Raw genomic sequence first — 25,129 nt, forward strand, 5'->3', positions numbered from 1 at the left:
CACTCACAAAATATGCTTTCATGAATATCTGACTCACATACTTCATTCACTGAAAAGTAGAGCCTGCAAAGGTCAGGTTTTACTCAGAGTAGACTTGTTGGAATTAATGAACATGACTAAATTAAGGCCATTAATTTCAACAGGTCTACTCTAAGTAAAACTTAGTTGAATACCACTCATTGAGACTTCCTTCGAACAAGTACCTACATTTTGCATTGCAGCTTGATTTTAAAAGCTCCAAATTTGCTAAGTAGCAATGTGTTTGGTTTAGACCTGAAATGTTTTCTCCCTCACAACAAAGAAAGTTAAATAATTATTTCCACAGCACTTAAGAAGAACAAAATATTGTTATATTCTAACAAATGGCGAAAGACCACTCAAAAATTGCAGGCATAAGAACGCTACTGCACATACAATTTTTCCAGACCCTTCCAGTCATGCATACTCACATAGTTGCACATAAATTTACTTTCACGCTTAGTTTTGCTGTCATAGTCCCATTATAACTACTCATTAGGATTTACTACAGACAAAGTCTTACTTTCAGAAGATTTCTCACTGTTGTGCTATCATGTCTGAAATGTGAATTGAATTGTCCCAGACACTGTAATATGCCAACAAATGTTTCATATGACAACACCACTTACATACAGCAAATAATCACAACACTGAGAACAACAATTCTCCCCAAAAGTCAAAGCAACAAATGTTAATAAAATAAAACAGTATTTTCTCTTTTAAAAAAAAAGAATTTCACAACAATCCCCGTTTTGCTATATTTTTTCTGTACAATCCTAGAATGCTTTTATCTGTTTTGCATTTATAATGACTCATATATTATCACAAACATACAAATAAAAATGTTGTTTATTGTTAAATAACTTGTTTTCAAGTGGCAACTTCAGAATTTAAATAGAATCTAATGCAGTAACGCTAACATGGGGATTAAAATTAAATCCAAAATGTTTGTACAATTGCAGCTTTACCAAAAGGTCCAAGCTTGTGAAAAAGTTATGTGTTAAATACAACTGATGATTATACCTCAACTCATCTACATTTTTCTGGAACAGGAGCTTTTAATATATGATTGTCATTTAATTCTTTGAAGCTACAATTCCATAGTCACATAACCTAGGAGCAAGACTCAATGGGGCTTACTCCCAAGAAAAATTGTACTGGATTGCACTGTTAGGACTAAAAGCCAAAATACTTGGGAATAAGCCCCATTGACTACAGCAAAACTTAATTCCTAATAAACGTGCACAAAAGTGCACCAGACACATTACCTGTGTAACTTGGACTCCGTAACTCATAATCAAGGCATTCAAATCACTGATAAGCTTTTTGTTTTATAATTCTGCAACACAATGAATTCTGCAAGTTTACCTAGAAACCCCACTGGTTTCGAACCCAATCCTCTATCTTATTAAGATGAAATACTTGGGCTGACACCCCAGCCTCACAAAGTGTTTACCTATACATTTCTATCATCAATCAACAGACCTACATTCAAACAACTATGCTTAGGAACGCAGGCTAAACAGTAAACATTAATATCCAAATTAAACTGTACTATGTCCTACAAATTTCAGTGAGACAAAAACTGACACAAAATGAGCAAGGTGAAAGACTCTTTGTTTTTGTTTTTCAGTAACCTACTACCTGAAAGAAAACTAGGTATTATTCATCCATAATGTAAACATACTGTAAAGTGTGTGTGTGTTCCAAGCCCCTACCCTGCTTTTTAAATGAACTATGTCAACCTAAATGCAAAGGCTGCTTTATCACAAATACATCAACATCCCACAGCCCATCTAGGGCCATCTAACATATCAAGGTTGCAAACATTTAAGACTGTAACAAAAATGACTGAGACTCTAGTCTAGTATCAGTTTCCTATCCCCTCAACAATTTCCCTGACAGTGGAATCAAATAATGTTGAATTATAGACCTCCTCACAAGAAGTCTTATTTCATGTTGTTTTTTTTTATCGTTTCTTTGCTAGCCCCTATAGGAATCTGGCTGTTTGCCAGTTTGCATTTATATTTCTGTATACATAATTGGCCTGCATATGAAGATTAAATGATAATTCTGTCAAACATTACTATTTTATAGTTGTTCAAGTTTATTTTATATAAGAAAAATACTGTTGCCCCAATAAATGGCTTGCATGCTAACATACTTTATTTGGATTTGTGCTAGTAATTTTTTTTTTATATTGCACTTTCTTTAAAAGGCGAGTCTATAAAAGCTACCTGCATACACATTATGGAAAGGCAAGTGTCATAATCTTTTACAGTTCACCCAGTGGCACCTGAGAGCAAGAAGAAGTAACTTAACAGCAAAAAGTCCCATGGCAGTGGTTGACATATTTGGATTACTTCCAAAACTGATACTCCTCAGTGATTTAGAGACATGCTTTGTTATTTTTTAGTATGGAGTTGTATAGTATTGCATACATTTCCCTACCAACAACAAGCCAACAGCTCTACCTTAAAGCCTACACAATTCCAATACCAATTCTTTTTTTTCAAAAAATAAATAAATGCATTTCAGTCTGCAGTACAAAACAATACCTCAATTGAAATGTGGAGAGTCCTTTTTATATATAAAATAACATGCTAGCGAGCTCTAATTTTTGTTCATTCTCCAATGTTATGCAGGAAAACATTGTAAAACATATTCCTGGCAAGCAGTTAGTCCATAGCAGCCCACAGAAACTCAACAGAACTTACTTCTAAATAACTATTCTTGGGATTAGTCTGTAGAACTAATGGTTTTATTATTGCATGAACTTCATGTAATGCAACTTTTTATTTATTTTTATTTTTAAAAATGTTACCATGGCATTGAACGTCAAGTTGTAAGCCTAATGCTGTAACTGTACATAAAGTTCATCTCCACAAAGGTCTGTATGCATCTATAGGCAACTCCACATTTGCAAGGGGGTTGCGTTTTGAGGCACTGCATGCGTCAGTGGGACGCAGGTAAGCCCACTGTGCTGTCCCGTTTTGCCCCCGCCCTGTTCTCCCCTCTTCTGGGGCCAAAAATGGCACACGCATTAGCAATCATGTACATCTCAAACACGCACAAATGGGGAGTTGCCTGTATGTCCTATACATGCGTTTACCACATTCTCACTGCAGTTCACATAACTGATAAAACTGCATTTTTTATTACCGTAATACAGTTGGTATCCTAAGGGCGTGGCAGCATACTGCTATTCGTTTAAAAAAAAGGGGGGGATTCTGAAATACTAAAACAGGGGTGGCCTAAAGCTGGGCATGGCCCCAACCATCAGTCAGATCAGACACCAGCCAGGGCCCCCAGGGGTTCAGAAGGGCCCCCACCCACCAGCCAAACCCATCTGTTGCAATACTCACTTTCATTCATGCCGAGCTCCAGAGGCATTGCATTAAGGGTAAATGAAGATGGTGGAATGGTCACCACAAATGAGAAGTGTGCTTATTCAAAAGTGGCATCACCAACTAAAATCCTGTCTGGGTTCCCGCACTGGGGCTGGCGTGCATGTGTGTGTTTTGTTGGACTAGAGCACATCAATGGCACTGTGCCAAGTGTCCTCTGAAGTCTGATGCTGGCTCTACAGCCAGCCCAGGGGACAGATCAGCCCCCCTGCTTTTTTCTGGCCCAAGACACCACCAATGTTGACAGTGGCAAAAAGAAAAAAATATCAGTGTTATACACAGCAGTGGATCTCTGCTCAGCTCAGCTCAGCTCAGCTCAGCTCAGCTCCCTAATGTGGATTAAACCTTCCCCCTGCCCCACATGAGATCAATCATTCACTGAGCAGGCAAGGTGTGCTGTCTGTGTGTTGTTGTGGTTTTTGTGTGTGTGTGTGTGTGTGTGTGTGTGTGTGTGTGTGTGTGTGTTCAAGACTGTGGACTCCGAATCCACTTTGGTCACATACCACTGGTGCTGAAAGGGTGAATTCATCCCAGGGGCCAAAAAATATGAGCCATCTCTGCCCTAAAACCTGTAGCTAACAATGTACGACCAGGTCGTTTCTGTGAGAACAATTGTGTTTGACACCCTAACCCAAAACACAAGTTATTCAGTTAGTGTGAAAATTATCACATTCCAAGTAACAAGTTATCATGGTGCGCATATAACTACTTGCAGGTAGTGCTCTGTAGCATCCTATCAAATGGTAAGGAGAGTTTTACCACACATCCTTCATTCATTCATTTAAAAGGTCACCACTTGGCAGGACACTGCAGACAACTAGTTTACCAAGTGGTAACATTCATGTGGTGGCTGGCACTTCCTAAGCGTCTGCCTGTATTCAGAGTCGCTATGGTGCCAATAGAATTTACCTCCAAATAAATGAACTTACAGGCTATCCCAACCATTTTTACAGAGATGCAGGTTTTTATTTTTTAGTCTAAGGCTAGGCTGAAAGGATTACAGCCATGCAGAGCAATGCTAGGCATATTTATTCAGAAGTAAATACCACTGTAACCAAATCAACTTCATAAGTGTGCCTAAGACTGCAGCCTTACTTATTTAACAAAATCTATACACCAACTGATTGTAAAAAAAAATTAAAAAACCTGAAAGACTGAGGCTCACAATTTTCCATGTGATGCCCAGACTTGATGTAATAACATGCAAGTGCACACATCTGGTAAAATAAGGGGAAACGTAGGTGTTTTTTTAAATACTGTTACACTTTTTTCAAAACTTAACACAATTTTTAAAATTGTATTGCACACTACAGCTGCAATCTTGAACACATTTACCTGGGAATAAGTCCCAAATAACTCAAGGTGGCTCACATCTGAGTTGATGTGCATTTATATTAGTTCAGAATACTTAAAATTCTAAATGTTACATGGAAGTATTATTGAATTGCCACTAAGTAAAGTGTTTACAGGCATCTATGCCACAAGTATGCGCACTTTACTGAAAGTTCCAGATAAACATATTTAGAACTGAAGCATAGCTGTACTATTTATCCAGAAATGCTCATAACTTTTGAAATCTACATACACTTTATCACACCAATGGCTGTACAAAGAATATGAGACTTAATTCAAAATTGTTACAGAGCAGCAACTATACCAGTATAATCTGTGCTCTGTGATTTAAACATTAAAGAACTAATCATACTCCTCACCTGGGTAAAATGGGTTGAATTTTAATTAGCTGCTACTTCTGTCCCATGGATATTTACTTGTTAAGTCCTATGTCAAACACACTTATTTAGAAACAAGTACCTCTTCAGTCAATTGATCTTGCCTTTAACATCATTTGTAAGCAAAGAAAGACGAATAAAACTATGACACAAGCCCGTAACTGCGCAGCACTAAAACTAATAGTCAGCCTTGTTTCTCAGCAGTAGAAAACAAGCTTCAGAACCAGATGAGTGGTTAAATTAGAAGTGGTTAAATTATTTGGTTCCATTGGATCCCAAAGCTAACCAGCCAGCCAGCCTCCCTACCTCCTTATAAGCAAAAGGCATGTCAAGTCCAGAGAAATAAAAGCCAACCCTGTCATCTCAGTATAGCTCACCCTCATCAGGACCAGCCCTAAGCATAGAACTGAAGAGTTGGAAAGGACCAGGAGCGTCATTTAGCGCAACCCCTGCAATGCAATGATCTTTTGCTCTACCGACTGAGATTCCTTCATACTTGGGCCCACTGATTTCAACTGAAATTCAATTCTTTATTTTATTTTGTTTTATTTTTTAGGGACTTCACAGCAGCCGTTTCAAGCCCCTGGGAAGGTGATTCTCCTCAAGCTGCAACTTTGGAACTGAATGTCAAAGTCTTCCTCAAAGCACCACCCCAACACACACACACAACAGCTATTTCCCTCAGCTTCGGTGCTCAACCAAGCCCCCGTTGCCCAAAAAATAAGAATATTCCTCAGTGGCAAATTCGGCCTGTGTAACTCTCGAAACCATTTTTCCCCCCTACCCCTCTGGGCTAAAACTTCCCGAATAAAAACTTGCTGGCGCCACCCCGATCTTCCTATCGATAAGAAACACATTGGAAAAGGAGAATGAAACAACACCCTAGCAGTGCTCGGCTTTTTAGCGCGGAGCACAGAAGTACTTTATAATAAATAGGATTGTGAGGGGCATGAATCTTCCCGCCACACTCCTGTCACACACCCTTCGAGGCCTGGTGGGGCTTCTTAGGGCAGGAAAAAAGTGCCCCCCCCAAAAAAAATCAGCTTTCTGCGTGTTTTATAGTATTTGCTGTTAATATATAGGTGTGGTGTTTTTTTTTTCCGACTTGGTTCAGCCGTGGGCCACGCAGCCCCTTCCCGCTCCCTCAGGGACGCGGCGTTGGTGGGGCTGGGGGCGGCGGGAAGGGAGGTCGCCTCCCCCTGCCCTGAATAGGCCGTGGCCGGCGATGGCAGCAGGCGCCTCCGAGCGAGCTGCTTCCTCCTCTGGCCCGGCTCTCCTGCCCCGCTCCCCCCGCTGGGCGGGCGCAGGCCGAGAGGAGACACAATCGCCCGGGGCTGCTGCTGCTTTCTCTCCCCTCGGCCGCCGCGCGGCTTTCCCATCCTCCCTGCCCACTTGGGCCCATTGTCTTCCCCTCGGACACGGCGTCAGGGCCGGACTAAACCTCAGCGGGAGGCCGAGGGGGGAAGCGGCAGGGCGGCCTCGGCGCGCTGGCTTTCTCGCACTCTTCTCCCTCGGAGCCGAGAGGGGCGAAGCACAAACGCACACTAGCCGGGCCAGCGCGCCTCGCCATTTCGCAGGCCGTGAGGGGAAACCTCCGGGTCCCCGGAATGGAGCTGCTGCCAGCCGCCCTCTCGCCTCACGCGCCTCCTCAGCCCGCCATTTTCGGCCTCTCCGCACCCTGGGCCTCACAGCCCTCTTTCCTTCCCCCCAACTCCCCTCAGCCTTGGCTGCCGCGACACCTGCCCGCCGACACGTGGCGACAGGGCCGCTCGGCTGCCTACCTCGCCACACCACCTAAAAAATAAAATAATTCAAACCACATTCCTCCCTATAGAACTCCGGGCGCCCTTCCGCTTGGCAGACTAAAGCTCCCGGGATTTTGGGGGTGGGGGGCTGTGTGTTTTCAAGGAGGGGCATGTGGGAAAGGGTTGCACATTTCGGACAGGAAAGCACCATGGCGAACATGGAAAAGAACTGCAGCTGACCACTTTTGCTCTCTTTCAGCTGCTAGGAGTCCTTGTGCACCAGGCAGCAGAGGCCAGCCTGCACTGAACTTTCCTTTGAAACCATGAGCCTAGGAGACTCCTGAATAAACTTAGGAAATCAAGCAATTTTTGTGAGATAAAGCAGCCCAGCTGGTCGCCCCTTTACGGGTTTCTAGCCCATGAGTGAACTTAGCTTTGTTTGACTTGCCTGAACCCCAGAAAATAGGTTGCAATCCACTGGGTCCTAAAGCACAGCCCGCAAAGCCCCTGCATTTTTCTTTCCAACTTTTGCCTCCTTTTCTGTTCCTTGGAATCTCAGTAGCTTTAAGATCAGGCACTTTCTAGAAGTTATTTTCTAGGGAATAGTAAGTGCAGGTAAATGATAAATACTCCCTCCCCAAAAGGCAAGTGCCAAATGTGAAAACTTTGCAAACATACATAGGCGTATCTTGCAGGAGGGAAGTCCAGACAAGCCCTTAAGAATTCATTGTATAGTTAACTTACAATACAATGGTCTACATGTCTACTCAGAAGTAAGTCTCTTTGGGTTTAATGGGGCTTGCAAGGATTACAGCCTTGGCTTTCTTGGCAGAAAAAGATTAATAGTGAGACACTCTGCACACCAACCAAGGAGCAAACTTAGTGATTTATGCATATAAATACACAGGGTGGTATTCAATTAAGTTTTATTCAGAGTTGACCCATTGAAATCAATGAACCTAACTTAATTTCAGTGGGTTTACCATGATTAAATTTTAGTTGAATAACACCCACCATAACCAAGTCAGATTAAGGTTGGCTGGAGCTTTGGGGCTCTACTAACCTATAGGAGAAGAGTGGCAGAAACAAACATCCCCCTTACACAGTACTACATAGATGCACTACTGGTTATTAAAGGAACCAAAATGTGATGTATATAATACAATCAGCACGTCCCCCTTTACAGCTATTTTGTACAACTTTCTATAGCTTCACAACAACCATGTGAGGTAGGTTCAGCTGAGAGATGGTGACTGGCCCAAGTCAGGAAGTAAGCAACAACAATGATGATTTAGGGCAGTTTAAAATGTGAGGCTGCATGTACTCAGATTATTATCATTATTAAAAATGTATATGGCAAACTGTTTTTGTTTGCTACATTCCAGTTTTTAAATTTTACAGCAATCAACGCATGGCGGCACGGAGGATGCCTGTTTCTCTGGCATCAAATATGTTTCTAGTGTCTCAACACCTCTTTGTTGCCTGTGAATACTATGCAGTACTGCATTTATGCAGTTGCAGATGTTAATTTTTAATATATCTCGCATCATCCAAATGTTGTGTTGCTGTTGTTTTTATTCTAACATGTCAAGAATGTAGCAGTGGAATGATGAGGTGAAGATGTGTGCTTCACAATTAAAAATGCTGTGTTTTTTTTCCTAGGGAATTGAAGCAGCTAAAGGAGGGGGAATGTTGGTTGAGTTGACTGTGGCAGCAATATGCAGGGAACGCTTATTAGTTGCTTTCCCATCCATGCGGGTGAGTTGCTGGTGGTGGTCTAAGCACCTTTCCTCCAAAGATTTCAACTGTGGTGTTCATTATTTTCCCCCTTTCCTTTTTATGCCCACAACAGCCCTGCGAAGTATATTGGGCCAAGAGTGAGTGAGTGGCTCAGAGTTAACCAGTGAGCTTCACGGCTGGGTGCTGATTTCAAACCCGTTTTGCTCAAAAAAGTTTTTTCCCCTATAAAAAAACAGTAGTTATTATGAGATATTAGTAAACAACTGCAACTAATGAACGCACTGCTTTTCAACAATTTAAACACTGAATTTATCCAAGCATAAGCATCTGCAGAGAATTGCTGTAAATCTTCAGTCCCTCTTGACTCCATCTGAAACACCATGCTTGCACTGCCAGTTTCAGATTAGCTGATGAAAGGCCTGTGGTAACAGAACTGGATCCTGAAACTTGATTTCTTTGCATGGTTTCAGGCTGGCCTTGGAGAAGAGCAGGGCCCCTGGCCTTTAGCACTGCGGGACAGGCAAAAATTAAACAGCTTAGACCTTCTCTAGTAGAGAGCTACAAATATGGGGAAAGCTTCGCCTTTGACATTCTGTCTGTCACGGCATATTACCAGTTGGGTGTGACCTCTGGTTTGTTTTGGGGCCATCCTCCCCACCTGCAAAAGCAGGTGTCATAAAGCGCACGCGCTTTTTGTGCAAATCTGTGTGCGTCTCGACTCCACACACGCGGCACGGGGTCAACAAAACCCCTGTGCTCTCCCCACTGTGGGTTTCCTTCCCCACAAAGACCATTCCCTAATCCCTTCTGGCTCGCTCTGCCCCCGATCCATTCGCTCTCCAACGTGCGCAACCCGATTACCAGCATCCCACCAGGGCTCGGCCGGCGGCGCCCCCCTTTCTCCAGCCCAGCTCCCCTAATCCCAGCTGCCACACCGGCACTTTAGGCTCTGCGCGACCCTCCGGATCAGCTCAGATCAGAGCGTTGGGTGGAGGTTTAAATGTCGCCGCTTTTCTCCGGGCTGCGCTTCGCGCAACTGGAGCACAAATCGGATCGCCGGAAGGGGGCGTCTGCGCGCTCGCTCCGCCGGCTTTCCGTCGCGGGAGGCTGGGTGCTTCGGCATAGACGAGAGCCACCCTCTTCTCTCCGACGGGGTGGGCGCAGCTACGGGAAGGGAGGCTTCCCCTCCCCGCCCCACCGAGCCCAGCCCGGCAAGAGAGAGGAGGAGCGGCCTCTCGCTCCCGCCTGCTCAGGGCTCTGCCGTCGAGGGCCGAGCAAAGGCGGAGAAAGAAACCCAGCACAGCTCCCGAGACAACTAACGTGGCACCGCGGCTGGCGCAGCACCTGGAGGGGATCTGCCTGCGCGGCGCAGCCTGCAACAGAGCGCGCAACGCGGCTGCAAAGAGGTCGAGCCCCTGCGCTCCTCTTAGCCGTCGCTTCTGAGCAGGCGAGAGGAGGAAGCGGCGCAGCACATCTCCCCGGAGAAGCGCCCACGGCAGCCTCTGCAACACGGGCTGCAAGCGGCTCGGCCAACAGACGGGGCGGCGCGCGCGCAGGAAAAGACCTGTAACTTCTCCACTGAACTTGAAGCCAGTCTTCCTTGGAGCTTGTGCTAAAGTCAAAAACGAAGGATCGGGAGCCTCGACCCCGCGCGATTTTTTATAAACTGTGAGGATCACGAGAGGTTCTCTCTGTATAAACTGAATAGACCACCTCGACCCCAGTCCAACTTCTCAGTCTCAAGTCACTGGAAACGCAATAAACTGCGGGCCAATCTCACCTGATAGCGACAAGACAAGTATCAAAAGTTTAAAACGGGAGAACTTTCGGCTCCCGGCGCCCCTCTATCCCTTCCCAACCCTAAAGTCATAATGGGCTGGATATTTAGATCGTCGTTTTTGCGACGGGAAAGAAAGGGAAGGATGCGGAAACAGCTGAAGATAAGGGTCTCAGCGTATCAATAATATCAAACCCCCTCCTTTTCTTAAAAAGAAAACAGAAACCAAAAGACAAACAAACACAAACCCACATAAGTTCACTTCTTCGGCTTTCACTTTAATAAAATAATGGTTCGTTTGGAAAATGGGGTATAAATCTTCATTTTGGAGGCAATTAAAGTGTTGATTTCATTCGTGCCCCTGAGCGATTCTTGTAATTTGCTCAAATAGCTTTATGTACCAAGCGCTCCAGAGCTTTTAGAAACCCATTTTCTAGTTAGACTTGTTGGATTGCAATTGTTATTCAAGAGCAGCTCCCCGAGCTTTTCCTCATCCAGGGCTGGATTGTAACAGCTCCCCGGGTGCTCGGCGTCCAGGCGGGGGCACCGGCGGAGGCAGAAAGGAGAGCCATCTCCCCAGACAAGGACCATCTCGCCTCCGTCGTGCCAGGAGACCAGCAGAGTACGAGCTACACGCCCACTTAGGAGAGGACGCAGGGGAAAGGCGCTGCTGACTCTGCCAGCAGAGGCTCCATGCAACATGTTCCCTATATTAATATTAACATTTTGTCCATGAGCTTCTGGGAAGTCCAGGGCTCAGCACGCGCGCGCTCCTCTTGCTCCGGACAAAATCTCTGCTCGCCATGCCTCATCGCGCCTAGGCAAGGCGCGCCACCAAAGAGAGCGCATCCCCACGCGCCAGCGCGGTGCGCCTCTCGCCAAAGCGGATCTAGGAAAGAACGCGCTAAGTCAACCCGACGGTGCCTCCTTGGGGATCCCAAGAGCTGCTTCCAGGAGACCCAAGCCGGCTCGGCGGCGCCTGGCTCTCTTTTCTTTTTAACAAAAGGAAGCCTACAGAGCCGCGGCCCGATTGTCCCTGGGACCCTCCGACGTATCGGGTCGTAAAGTAGGAAAAACTCGGAGCAGCCAGTCGCTTCCTTTGAAAGGGAAACGGCTTCTGCAACTCCACAACAACCATTAACCACCCTGCCACCTTCCGCGAACCAAGACCCCGATGGTCGCTAATTGCTGTGTTAAGGAGCATCGATTAGTTAGTATCACATCCCGTATTAATCCAAAACGGCACTTTCGTTTTCCTTAAGAGAAGAAGCAGAAAGCAGAGCACATTCCGAGGAAGCGCATGTGGCCATGGCGAAATTACCACTTTAAATCACACTGGCATGCGGCGGGACTGGGCCTACCCTTGCAACTGATGGCGAATATCCCATATAATGCATGCAGGCAATTTGGAGCGCGCACACGATTATTTAAAATAAAATAAAATAAAAGGAATCGTGCTTTTATTATTTACTTTCTCGGTTAAGTCAAATAAAACCCGACGCCCTTTGCAGCCGTCAAGCTCTGCACAAAACAATGTTCACTGAGGTCTAAAAGCGTTCGGGCCAAGAAGAACTGACAAGACAGGCTAATGAACCGTAGAGAGAGAAAGAAAATAGCCAGCATTTGCTAGATTTCAAACCCTCTCTGCCTTCTTTCCCCGGACCACCTATCTCGGATTTCCCCCACCCCCCCTTCTCTTCATCCCCACCTCCACCCCCAAATCATTACTTTACCCGAAAGCCTACGATTCAGGCCTAAACACTTCTATTATCATTAAAAAGGGAGTAAATAAAATAAAGACAAAAATTAAAAGCGACAAGGAACAGGTCAAGTTTGCAGGCGATGCTTTTACAAGCTCATTTTGCCAGGTCGAATCGGAGAGCAAGCCTTAATGAAACAATAATGGCCACATTATTCAAAAATTTTCATTTCGATGGAAATTTATCTAAAAGGGGCTTAATCATATGCAAATAATAAAAAGGGGCGTTGTGACCCAGGGAGCTATCTGCATACAGATTTGAGCGGTTGTTACAAGACTGGAGATGATCATACCTGATCTGTTAGATTTGCTGATCTCGTTATGTCTTCGCTGTCGGATTTTGATCCGCCTTCTCTATCGTCTATCACCAAATCGATAGGCATTTTTCCTTTCAAACAGCTAATATACCGGTGGCAGAAATTGTCACACAATTCGTGTACCTACATTATGACAGAGGCAACAAAACCAAAATATAGTCAAGCGCATGTTAAGTGAAATTGACAAGAGCAATCACTCCCCCCTCCCCCTCCCCGTTCCTGACATCAAAAGTTCTAAACAGGGGGAAACACGCTGCAATTATCCCCTGGAGACGCATCCAGAATTAAGAATAACTTTCTTTTCTAGCAAAATAGAGATATCCCAGAAAATTGACAGTGACAAGATGATTCACAGCCTACAACGTATTCAACACCCGTGTTAAATTCATCTGCTCTCGGAGCTGTGACCATTAGCGAGGTGACCTGCATGGGTGACATTTAAGGTAAACTATTTAATTTCACCCAGTTATATCATCGCAAACCCTTTCCGAAGGAGGTTGGGGACACAAAGGGTACCCTCCTCCACTTGTAAGCAGAGCTGAATGCACTCTGGTGAAAAACGTTATACACATCCATGACCTTAAATTTGGAGGCACTGTAACCCAATGTGAATGGGCCTATTTTAGCCTGTTTCTTGTAGAACGAAACCAATCCACTTGTTCCTGTTAGATAAAATTCCTGGAATGCCTGCATCCCTCCCCACTTCCCCATGTATTAATAAATCTCTCATAGATGTTTATTTTTAGGGCAAGGGGTAAATTCTCCAGCTATCAATGACATGCACAGGTCCACTGAAATATAGCTCCCCGAAATGCTTCGATTCTGGCGCTGCCTTGAAATATACTTGCACCCAGAACCGAATTTATTATTGTTACGCAGAAATTTAAGGAGCAAACTCGGATTGCTCAGGTCTCTTCGTCTTAGGGATAGGTGGGAGAAAGGAGAATTGCCCAGTTCAAGAGAAACAGAAACTGAGGCATCTAGCAACTCTGGCTTGTTTCTTCACAACGTGACAGGACAATCTATGCCCTGCGTGTGACCCTGCAGATGGCTTTTTTTAAAAAAAAAATACACTACAGAACTAACTACAAACCAAACGAAGTGCTTTGACCTAACTACCCACAGGAACCAGGCAGAAGAGGTATCAGTGTTCCAAGCATTATCAAACGTAGAGAGAATGCGCAACAATTTGTACAAAGGTAGTAAAAAGGGATACACAGCCAGCGAGTTCGTGATCCAGATTTTTTGTGGCTGAAATTGTAATTAAACTGCGAAGAGAAATGGACGGCATGATTGGTCTTGACACTAATTACCAGAAAGAAAGACATTTATGCAAATTCTGCCGAAGCTTCAACTTCGTGAAACATTATTGGGAGGGAGGGAGGGAGGGAGGGAGAGAGAGAGAGAGAGAGAGAGAGAGAGAGAGAGAGAGAGAGAGAGAGAGAGAGAATATTACCTTCTCTAATTCCAACAGATGAAACCTTAATACTTGTATGGCTTGGATCATCTGCAAAGATACAAAACAACGTGAGTCTCTGTGTCTCCATAGCTGGCTTTCATTCCTACTATCAAAGTAGATGTGTGTGAATGTAACGTACATATATGTACGCGCGTGTTTTGATTTATGGCAACACTAAAAGTTAATAGCAATGGCTTTTGTATGTTGTTTAACATGGAGAGATCTCAAGTTTGTTTGTGTTTTTTTTTTTAAAAATTACTACCATTTTAACCAAGCAGCTAACTTACACGGATCACAAACATTTATTTTATTATTTTTTTAAAGTATATTCTCTATATTGTAATACTTCTGGATAAAGAGCCTGGCAGACTTGGGGAAGGGAGAAGGAGTTGTTCCCAATACCGCATGTCTAATTTTTAAAGATCGCCTCTATCTATCTATCTATCTATCTATCTATCTATCTATCTATGGTGAGAGTTTGGCTCAATCCCTCGCAACCCATAATAGCTATAAAACTGTTTCACAAACAGAGGTGAGCTATTTCGACCTTTCCAAAACAATGAGATAATCACATTTAAATAAACGGCAGCATGTCTTGGACGCTAAACAAGCGCCCTCGACTACCCAACCCCAGTTCTTATGTCTGGATCGCGTGTTGTTGCTGCGCGGTTGACCTGCGCTTCCGGTTACACAAAATTCAAACTATAAACTTCCTAATGAGACGTTTCCCAAAGAACTTTAAAATGACAACTGCATCTCCAGAAATCAGATAATATAATACCAAATATGTATTCGAACTCTTACCAAGTTATCCAGTTCAGGATTAGAAGAAAATAAGGGTTTCTCTGCTCGGATCTACATACACCGTGGGAAGTTCAGGACGGGTTTTTTAAAAAGAAGAAATAAAAAGAGGTTTGAAATACGAAAGGAGACGAGGCAAAGGCGTCATTATCTTTCCTAGCTTCGTTACATAGTGGGGTCCATTATGCAATCTTTCATGCAAAACCCCCGAGTGCTGGATTAGGAAGGCACCCGCTTAGGGAAGCGAAGCGCAGGCACCGGGAATACTTTCGGGGGCTGAAGCCAGCAGTACTTTCGTGGGCCACGCCAAGCAGAGGCTTTCGAGCGTCAGCTGCGCCTTGGTCCAAAAGCCTGAAGCAGGCTCCTTTGCATGGTGGCGGGCAGAGGGCAGAAAACCTCCGAGGCTCGCCCCCAAGTCAATGTGGGGAGGAATCTGAGGCCAGAGGCTTGCGATCCATTCCGGGGAGGGGGCGTGTGTGACAAGGGATAACAGTTCCAATGCATTCTAGCTTTGTCACTTTATTAGTGCTATTACTACTGCTGCTGCTGCTGCTACTGCTGCTGCTGCTATTACTCTCGTCATCATCAGACATTTGGAACAGTACAGGAGGGAAAGTGCAAGAGATTTGCATTGAGACTTGTTTTCTGACCTGTTTGGCAAACACTGCTATGTCTTCGTTGAAAGACTCTGAGGAGCAAACATCGCCGCCCGCCACCCCGGGTTCCCGGGGAGTGCATGTCGCTAATTCACATTTCTCAAAAATCAGTGCTAAGAGGGGGAAGAGGGGGTGTCTGAAAGAAAAATACAAGAGTCACCAAAGCAACACACAAGACGACACAGCAATTAGAGCAAATTCAAGAGGAGAGCCCAAAATGAAGTTTACAACAGCAGGTCTCCTCAGCCACCGGCACACCCCCCCCGCTTTTTACACCCACTTCTCCAATCACTGCTCACTTTGCTACTCTCCAGACCTGGAGCCCAAGGGCCTGAGCCATAGAGATCTCCAGGATGGCTGTTTTGAAGCAAACTTGGTCAGAGTGCTTGTTAACGTTAGCTAAAGTTCAAACCAACCTCGGGTCTGGTTGCCATTTTGAAATATCGCCTCCCCCCGCAAAAAAACACACCCACCACCGACTCTTCTTTTGTAGGTTTAGTTGTGGGGGAAGACCTAATGGGGTCCCATGTACACTAAGGTGGAGTGGGGACTCTGTTTTTATTTATAATTTGGAGTGGGCTGCGAAGTTACGCAGCTCAGCTAAATTGCCAACCAGACTTGGAACGGGTGGGGGTGCAGGCGTGGAGGGTAGGGTGGGGGGGGGACACGTCCCCTTAAAAGTCACCCATCTCTAACCGCTAAAATGTGTGACACCAGCCCTTCCTCTCCAGTTGGCCTAGACTATCCCTTTCCAATCTCTCTCTCGCTTTCTCTCAGACACTGCCTGGTTAGTGCACAACAATAAATAACATTGTGGGATTGATGAAATCTCACATTTTAAACATTTTATTATCGTCAATGCAGTCGTTTACCACAGCAACGTCACCCGCCTTCTACACCCCCTGCCTGACGCTCCTTTTCACCTCGCTTTCAACCTTTTAGTGGGGTTCACAACTTAAAGAAAACGCCACTATCACGGTTAAGTTTCATACTTGCCAGTAGGCAAAATAATAATCGGGGGGTTCCAGTTATTCCCTCTGAAATATTTGAATGATCAATAGTAACCGAAATGCTGCCAACTCATTTAAAGTCATACTGGTAAAAGAAATCAAGCCCCACTACATAGAAAACTATTTTTTAAAGTTCGCGCATTGGAGAGGCTTCAAATGCTGCCGAGAGGCGTGGGATTGCAATTCTGAAGCCACCCGTGAAGTTCTCCTTTTAAATAACACACTAGAGTTAGAAGGGGTTTTGTTTATTGGCTTTTAAAAAGATTTTATTTTAACGTAAAAAGGGGCAAAAATATTCTTTATTTCTCAAATATTCTTGCAAATATTTTACTTTCAATCAAACCCCAGCTTTATTTTTACTATCACAACATTTATGTCCTTCCTTCCTTCTAAAGAGGTCAAAATAACCAAATGACATTCTCAACCACGCCCCTGCGATATATAACTTTGGAATTACAAAAAGATCTATATATACAATTTTCTTCATTTTTATCCGATTCCTATATCGCGTCTAGGCTTTTAGTTGAAGGGCTGGGGAGAAATATAGCGGTCAATGTTTTGTTGCAAAGTGGCTCAACCTCTTTGCATTTATCCTTCAAAATATCGCTCTGAGAGGGTGTTTATTTGTCCATCCGAGACCGATTGGCAAGGAGAGGCACTGAAATCCACCCGCCGCCACCCCTGCTCCGTCATCCCCATGCAAAGCCTCGGCTGCCCCGGATTATTTACCTACGGTCTCGAGTGAACGGTGGCTTTCTTCAGGGAGGGGAAGAACGGGGAACGAGCACGTCTTAAGCTAATGAACCTGATGCTAGCTGTACCTACCCATAAATGGCATCTTTATCTCTCTTTAAAGCGTCATTGACGGAGGAGCCCATGCTTGGGGGCATGGCGTTGGTGTGAGCTGTGTGCGGGTATTGATGGGAGTGAAGCGGAGGACCGTGATTCATGTGGTGGACGGGCTGCATGGATCTGGCGGCATGGGGGTCCCCGTACATGGTGCTCGGGATCCCCACTCCATCCATCCCACCGTAATGGGGTAAATCGTCGTACTGCATAATAGACAGGAGGGAAAAGAAAAGGGTCAGCTTGAAGGCCAGTCCTTCGCAGTGCAGTTTAAGGGGGGGGGAGCAACTTGGTGTGCTGGGGTGGGTGCGAGGAGAGTGGGAACCAAGGCGTAGAGAAGATCCACTCTGTCACTTGGGGAGGAAGATGGCGAAACATAAGGGACCGGGAAGGCCGCGTCTTTTTTAAAAAAAAAAAGTGAAAGAAGTTTTCCCTGCGGTTTGGTTTGGTTTTGGGGGGGTGGTGGTTCTATTTTTGTTTCTTTGGTCTTGGGTCCAGTCTCCAATGCATTTTCCACTAGGCCTTCGCAGTACTTTCCTCCTGGGGTCCTGGCACAGCGTCCTCGTGGAAATGAAAAAGTTAACTGGAGGATGGAGGACTTTTCTGGAGTCCAGTTCCACATAAATGCATGCTGGAAAGATGCCTCCTCCTCTACGTTTTCTCAGCAGAAGTTAAAACGAGGACACCTATTATTAACACGTGCATTAAAACAACCTCCCTTTATTTTTTGTGAGATTTCCCTGTGGGCATCGGTTGTTCCTGCCAGAAGCCTCAAGTGGCAGACCTTCCCTGATGTTTGAAAAGATTCAGGAAGGTAGAGGAGCACAAAAATAGAAATAGCCCATTTAGAATCACTATTTCAAGCAAGTTTCTTTGGGGCTGTGTTTTCAGGGGTGGGGGTGGGGCGGTGGGACAAAAGTTAGTCTTTTGCACAACTGACAGAGAGTATTTTAAAGAATTAATTCATCCGAGCTTATCCTGTCCTAAAGTTTACCGCTTTTGAGAAGTCACATACACAAAAATCAGGCTTCAGGTGTTTGTGTGACAAAGCTAAAACCAGGGTTTTCTTTAAGGGAGGGAGGAATTCATTTAATAGTTTGTTTAGGATTCTCCAGCTCTGACTACTTTCAAAAATCCATCGACTGCTTTTCTTACCATTTATTCTGGGAAGCTCAGCTTAGTATTTCCTCTTTAGAACCAGGTGCCCAAAAAACAAGATTTTTTGTTCCTTGGGGGGGGGGGGGAGCTGTGTTAGTGAGGTGGGAGGGGGGGAGGTCACTCTGCCATTTCAATAGCTAATTAATTAAGGACAAATTAGGGTGTGGAGAATTGGGGGGGGGAGTGCTTCCAGCTGCTTAAACTGAAAAAGTAAATGCAAAAGGATCAGTGGACTAACTTTCTTTTTCCAACTGTGGCGTGAGAGGGGCATTGCCAAAAGTGTGCCAGAAAATGTATTCGAAAGGTTAAATTTCCTTTTAAATGCCCTCTTGGTTGCATTATTCTTGTCACTATCAACAGTCTTCCTAAACTGGTAAACTTTTTCGGCGGAGTGATGGTGTCCATTTAATAAAATAAATAATAAATAGTAATGTTAGGAACACAAGTGCGTGTAACTGTTATTTGGACTCATCATTACATATGAAAATGTGTTCAAAACAACATCTTGGTTGGAATGTATGGACTGCTCTGATTGCCCCCCCTCCATTTACAGTAATGTTATCTTAAATAAGTTCTTTATTAATTGCAAAGATATTATTACCATATCCTAAAGGTCCAAAGGCATATTATTTAGTACCTTGATTACTTTGAGAGACACAGAAACTGAATATTAAAAGGAACTGCATTCAGTTTCGAGGCTGCTTGTGTAGTCAGCGTCTCCTTCTAGTAGGTGGCCTGTGGTATGAATTAATATTACGAATAAATGGGAACAAGGTCTCCAGTGCATCTCATACCTGCCTGTATGTTGGACATGCACAGTTAAAAAAGCATGCTCCTTTCAAAACAGTAATAGACTTTACACGCTCCGTCCTGTGTTTCTAAGAGTATACAAAACTCCCCCCCTCCTCGCAGTGTCTCTAAGATCCACGTTTCAATGTTATGTTACTCGGAAATCACGAATTAAAAATAATAATACATACCCTTTGCGCCATCGGCCTGCTTCGCACCCCTTCCCTTTCAACTTCTAATATATCCTCTTTAAGGCCAGCGTGAAAAGAAACAAAACGTGCTCTCCCCCACCCACCCACCCCCCAAAATAAAGGGAAAAAGAATCCTTTAAAGTCGCCAGTAGCTTGAGCAGCCGACCAGAGTCTTCAGCCGGAGGGACCTCAGAGAAGCGGCGCGATCATTCAGCATTTAAAAAAAGAAAAAAGAAAAGAAGAAGCGTCTCTTTCCTCTTCTTTTCCTTCCTTCCTTCCTTTTCCCGCGTCGCTCACACTCTTCCCTTTTGGTTTCCAAGACAGCGACGGGGAGAAAGCAAAATATCCTTTCCCCCAAATCAGTTTTGTGGGTTTTTTGGGGGGGAAAAAATAAAAAAATAAAAATAAAAAGTGCCTCTCAAACCCAACTACTAACTCGCATGACTTTTTGCCACTCCAGCTGTCAATCAAAGGAGAGGTTGTCAAAGGTGGTGAATGAATGATGAGAATCCTCCGTGTGTGCTTCCAGTGGTCAGGACACCTCAAATGTTAACATCAAAAGCATATGAGCTCTAAAAGCTTTCTTTCTCTCCTCCTCCTCCTCCTCCTCTTCCTCCTCCTCCTCTTCCCCTTTCTCTTTCTCCCTGGCTTGATTCAGTCCTAATTCCTAATCAGATTTTCTCTCTTCCCTCCGTGCAACTGGAGAAGCCTAGAGGAAGAGAAGGTTTTTTGAAAAAGAAAGAAAGAAAGAAAAGGAAAAAAGAAAAAAAAAGAAAAAGAAAGAAAAGGCGGCTGTCTGAGTTTGCTTTAAGGAGCCACGATCGATGCTGCCTGCTGCAAGTCTCCCGTGCGTGTGTAAAGTGTGCGTTGCACCCAGGCGGAGAGGTGGAATTGGACCAGAATGCTGGAACCCGGAAGTAGTGGTGGCCATAACAGGTCGCGTCTTACACAATGCAGTGGGCTGCATCAACTAGGCTCGCAGCGCAGGGGTGGGTTGGGTGAGCCGCAAGGCAAGGAAGAGCGGCGGGGAAGAGCGGCGAGCAGAGGCTTCCCCATTAACAAAACACACACACACACACACGCACACACAGGGAGGCGAGCGCGCTGGCGGAGAGGGGCGAACAATGACTGGAGCCTGGGAGCGCGCGGTTCCTCCTGCCCTGCTCGTCGGAAGATTCCCACCAGCGGCAGCTCCCCTTCCCTTCCAGATTCGCCTTCGCTGCCTCCCGACTCGCTCAGACCGGGGGAGAGACGAGGGGGAAAGGGCTGGCTCCGGTTGCCGAGGCTGGGGGGGTTTCTCTACATCCAGCCCAGTGCGGCCTTCCTTGGAGATGTGTGTGTGTGTGTGTGTGGGTCTGGGTGGGTGTTTTCTTTTGTGCGCAATCCTCCTTTCCCTCTCTCTCCCGCTTAACGCCGACGTTTTGCAGCCCCCCCTTCCACACCACCCCTTTCCTTTCCTTTCTTTTCTCTGTATTAGTTCCCAGGCAGGTTAGTGATCTGTTTTTGTGACTTAAGAGACGCTGGTCGTCTGTCTGTTTTGGCAAACCAAAAGGGACCGAGGTCAGTTCTGGAGGCAAGACGAAAACACACACACACACACACACACACACACACACACAATCACACGGCTGTGTCTGGTGCACAATCCAGCAGCGACCCCTCACTACACTCTTAGCAACCTCCCAGGCTAGTGGCCATTTCCTTTGTCTAGAAATAAAGTGATTAATTTCTGTTTACTCTGCGCTCTGTAAAAGGGAGCCACTGCCTGGCGCCTTGGAATTGCAGGACTTTTACGCGTCCCCCTTTCTCCCTCTCGCCAGCCAATACAAAAGGAAGCGGAGTTAAGGGAGAAGAAAGCCCGATTAGGGGAGCAAACCAGCCTGCTTTGCTGGAATTGCACCTCCGCCGTCCGAGGCGAGGCGTTTGCGCCAGGAGTTGTCTCCAAACTGCTACATCTTTCCCCCCCCAGAGCCGAGATCTCCGCCAGGCAGGGTTTCCCCGCCCCCACCGACTCCCCTCCATTCCCTTCCCAAGCTTCGAAAACCCTACAGAAGGGGGGGGGAATCTCCCCCGCCGTAGGATAGAGAATGAGCTCACCCAAATCTCAGAAGGCAGCAGTGGAGGAGCTGTGGTCCAATCAGGATCGTCTTTTCGAAAGCCGGGCGTGCATTGGTGGAGGGGGAAATCAATTATCAAATAATCGATCAGCAGGGAGCTTCGATCTACCGGGAGCGCCTCCTCCCCAAAAAGCCACTTCGGCTTCTTTTACGGAGAACCGAAGTTGATCAGTTTAGAAAGTGATCCCTCGCCCTGTGTTAGGATTCAATCCAAAAGGGAAATATTAATAAAAGAAAGTGTCTCCCACTCTTCGTGCAAGGAGAAAAGAGAGAGGGGGGCTTTCTGCTGGGCTTTTTTAAAGCTATGAAATGCTGCTTTCTATTCTGTTTTGGAGTAGGCTATGTCTATGTGAACTCGTCTTCACGTCTGTCAATATCCCTGGGAAATATGCTTTCTTTTCCTGGTTAGCATGCAGAGGGGGCTCGCTCCCTTCTCTGCACTGAGAGGTTCCCAAAAAGCAAGAGGGGGAGTGGATAGGGGGGGTCGCATCGCTAGGACTCTTCCTGAACACAGCACCCGTGGGGTCCATTATGCAATCTTTCATGCAAAGCCCCCGAGTGCTGGATTAGGAAGGCGCCCGCTTAGGGAAGCGAAGCGCAGGCACCGGGCATACTTTCGGGGGCTGAAGCCAGCAGTACTTTCGTGGGCCACGCCAAGCAGAGGCTTTCGAGCGTCAGCTGCGCCTTGGTCCAAAAGCCTGAAGCAGGCTCCTTTGCAAGGTGGCGGGCAGAGGGCAGAAAACCTCCGAGGCTCGCCCCCAAGTCAATGTGGGGAGGAATCTGAGGCCAGAGGCTTGCGATCCATTCCGGGGAGGGGGCGTGTGTGACAAGGGATAACAGTTCCAATGCATTCTAGCTTTGTCACTTTATTAGTGCTATTACTACTGCTGCTGCTGCTACTGCTGCTGCTGCTACTACTCTCGTCATCATCAGACATTTGGAACAGTACAGGAGGGAAAGTGCAAGAGATTTGCATTGAGACTTGTTTTCTGACCTGTTTGGCAAACACTGCTATGTCTTCGTTGAAAGACTCTGAGGAGCAAACATCGCCGCCCGCCACCCCGGGTTCCCGGGGAGTGCATGTCGCTAATTCACATTTCTCAAAAATCAGTGCTAAGAGGGGGAAGAGGGGGTGTCTGAAAGAAAAATACAAGAGTCACCAAAGCAACACACAAGACGACACAGCAATTAGAGCAAATTCAAGATGAGCGCCCAAAATGAAGTTTACAACAGCAGGTCTCCTCAGCCACCGGCACCCCCCCCCGGCTTTTTACACCCACTTCTCCAATCACTGCTCACTTTGCTACTCTCCAGACCTGGATCCCAAGGGCCTGAGCCATAGAGATCTCCAGGATGGCTGTTTTGAAGCAAACTTGGTCAGAGAGCTTGTTAACGTTAGCTAAAGTTCAAACCAACCTCGGGTCTAGTTGCCATTTTAAAATATCCCCCCCCCGCAAAAAATCTTCTTTTGTAGGTTTAGTTGGGGGGAGACCGAATGGAGTCCTATGTGCACTAAGGTGGAGTGGGGACTCTGTTTTTATTTATAATTTGGAGTGGGCTGCGAAGTTACGCAGCTCAGCTAAATTGCCAACCAGACTTGGAACGGGTGGGGGTGCAGGCGTGGAGGGTAGGGTGGGCGACACACACGTCCCCTTAAAAGTCACCCATCTCTAACCGCTAAAATGTGTGACACCAGCCCTTCCTCTCCAGTTGGCCTAGACTATCCCTTTCCAATCCCTCTTGCGCTCTCTCTCTCTCTCTCTCACTGCCTGGTTAGTGCACCACAATAAATAACATTGTGGGATTGATGAAATCTCACGTTTTAAACATTTTGCCAGAGCAACGTTATGTCCTCTTTTATTTTACACCTTGTCCTTCACACTCCGAATTGAAACTGAATTGGTGATCATTCCTTTTAAGTCATATTTGTGAGACAGATCAAGCTCCCCCACCAAACCCCCCCCTACTTTTAAGGTTCCCACGTTGGAGAGGCTTCAAATACTATAGGGAGACGTGGGATTGCAACTCTGCAGTCAGCCTTGAAGTTCTCATTTAAAATGAAACATTATTTAAAGGTTTGTTAGATTTTAAAACGTTTTACTTTAACGTAGAAGGGGGGGCAAAGGAAATATTCCTTATTTCTCAACTATTTCTGAAAAGATTTTACTTGCAATCAGCTCCCTCTGTTTTTATGTCTTCTGCCACCACAGTTCATTTCTCTCTATCTTCATTCCTTCTTTCCCTCTCTACCTATAACAAGTCATGGGTTTAGGCGAGGTGTGTTGCGGTGTTTAGAATGATAGTGTAAAGTGGCTCAACCTCTTTGCATTTATCCTTCAAAATCTCGCTCTGAGAGGGTGTTTATTTGTCCATCCGAGATCGATTGGCAAGAAGAGGCACTGAAATCCACCCGCCGCCACCCCTGCTCCGTCATCCCCATGCAAAGCCTCGGCTGCCCCGGATTATTTACCTACGGTCTCGAGTGAACGGTGGCTTTCTTCAGGGAGGGGAAGAACGGGGAACGAGCACGTCTTAAGCTAATGAACCTGATGCTAGCTGTACCTACCCATAAATGGCATCTTTATCTCTCTTTAAAGCGTCATTGACGGAGGAGCCCATGCTTGGGGGCATGGCGTTGGTGTGAGCTGTGTGCGGGTATTGATGGGAGTGAAGCGGAGGACCGTGATTCATGTGGTGGACGGGCTGCATGGATCTGGCGGCATGGGGGTCCCCGTACATGGTGCTCGGGATCCCCACTCCATCCATCCCACCGTAATGGGGTAAATCGTCGTACTGCATAATAGACAGGAGGGAAAAGAAAAGGGTCAGCTTGAAGGCCAGTCCTTCGCAGTGCAGTTTAAGGGGGGGGGAGCAACTTGGTGTGCTGGGGTGGGTGCGAGGAGAGTGGGAACCAAGGCGTAGAGAAGATCCACTCTGTCACTTGGGGAGGAAGATGGCGAAACATAAGGGACCGGGAAGGCCGCGTCTTTTTTTAAAAAAAGTGTAAGAAGTTTTTCCTGCGGTTTGGTTTGGTTTTGGGGGGGTTTCTATTTTTGTTTCTTTGGTCTTGGGTCCAGTCTCCGATGCATTTTCCACTAGGCCTTCGCAGTACTTTCCTCCTGGGGTCTTGGCACAGCGTCCTCGTGGAAATGAAAAAGTTAACTGGAGGATGGAGGACTTTTCTGGAGTCCAGCTCCACATAAATGCATGCTGGAAAGATGCCTCCTCCTCTACGTTTCCTCAGCAGAAGTTAAAACGAGGACACCTATTATTAACACGTGCATTAAAACAACCTCCCTTTAAGCCTCAAGTGGCAGACCTTGCCTGATGTTTGAAAAGATTCACGAAGGTTTTGGAGGCTTGCCTTGGAGCGCGGTTCCTCCTGCTCGTCGGAAGACAACCCCCTCCCCTCACTTCCAGCTTCTCCTTTGCTACCTTCTGAATCACTAACAGGGGCGAAAGTCAAGAGAAAATGGGCTTTCTGGCGTTGGGTGGTTTCTCTTTAAACACACCCCACCGTGGCGTTGAAGGTTGTGTGTGTGTGTGTTTGTGTGTGTGTGTGTTTTCTTTTGCACGGAATTTCTCTATCTTCTTCTCCTCTGCCTCGTC

General features: G+C 45.8%; 2 protein-coding genes across 5 annotated transcripts in view; both read right to left on the reverse strand.

The window, feature by feature from the left end:
- The window catches only part of MEIS1 (Meis homeobox 1), a 160,950-nt gene extending 141,451 nt beyond the window's left edge, over positions 1-19,499 (reverse strand). For 3 of the 4 annotated variants that reach the window (XM_081906385.1, XM_081906388.1, XM_081906386.1), the window contains exons 1-6: positions 19,404-19,499; positions 17,245-17,471; positions 15,404-15,545; positions 14,757-14,807; positions 13,950-14,000; positions 12,470-12,616 (exon numbers count right to left, since the gene is read on the reverse strand). In XM_081906385.1, coding sequence (XP_081762511.1) covers positions 12,470-12,616; positions 13,950-14,000; positions 14,757-14,807; positions 15,404-15,545; positions 17,245-17,471; positions 19,404-19,415 — 630 coding nt within the window. In that variant the 5' untranslated portion in view covers positions 19,416-19,499. The remainder of the gene's footprint in view (positions 1-12,469; positions 12,617-13,949; positions 14,001-14,756; positions 14,808-15,403; positions 15,546-17,244; positions 17,472-19,403) is intronic. The other variant, XM_081906387.1, reaches the window with a different exon arrangement.
- Positions 19,500-22,002: 2,503 nt separating this feature from the next.
- LOC309367222 (homeobox protein Meis1-like) lies at positions 22,003-24,546 on the reverse strand. Its single transcript, XM_081906618.1, has 2 exons — positions 24,087-24,546; positions 22,003-22,656 (listed from the first exon to the last, which is right to left on the reverse strand). Exons 1-2 carry the CDS (start codon positions 24,317-24,319, stop codon positions 22,284-22,286), a joined length of 606 nt encoding a protein of 201 aa, XP_081762744.1. The 5' UTR covers positions 24,320-24,546; the 3' UTR covers positions 22,003-22,283.
- Positions 24,547-25,129: the final 583 nt, after the last annotated feature.

Source organism: Podarcis melisellensis (genome assembly GCF_964234715.1).
Source record: "Podarcis melisellensis genome assembly, chromosome: 3".
Lineage (NCBI taxonomy): Eukaryota > Metazoa > Chordata > Lepidosauria > Squamata > Lacertidae > Podarcis > Podarcis melisellensis.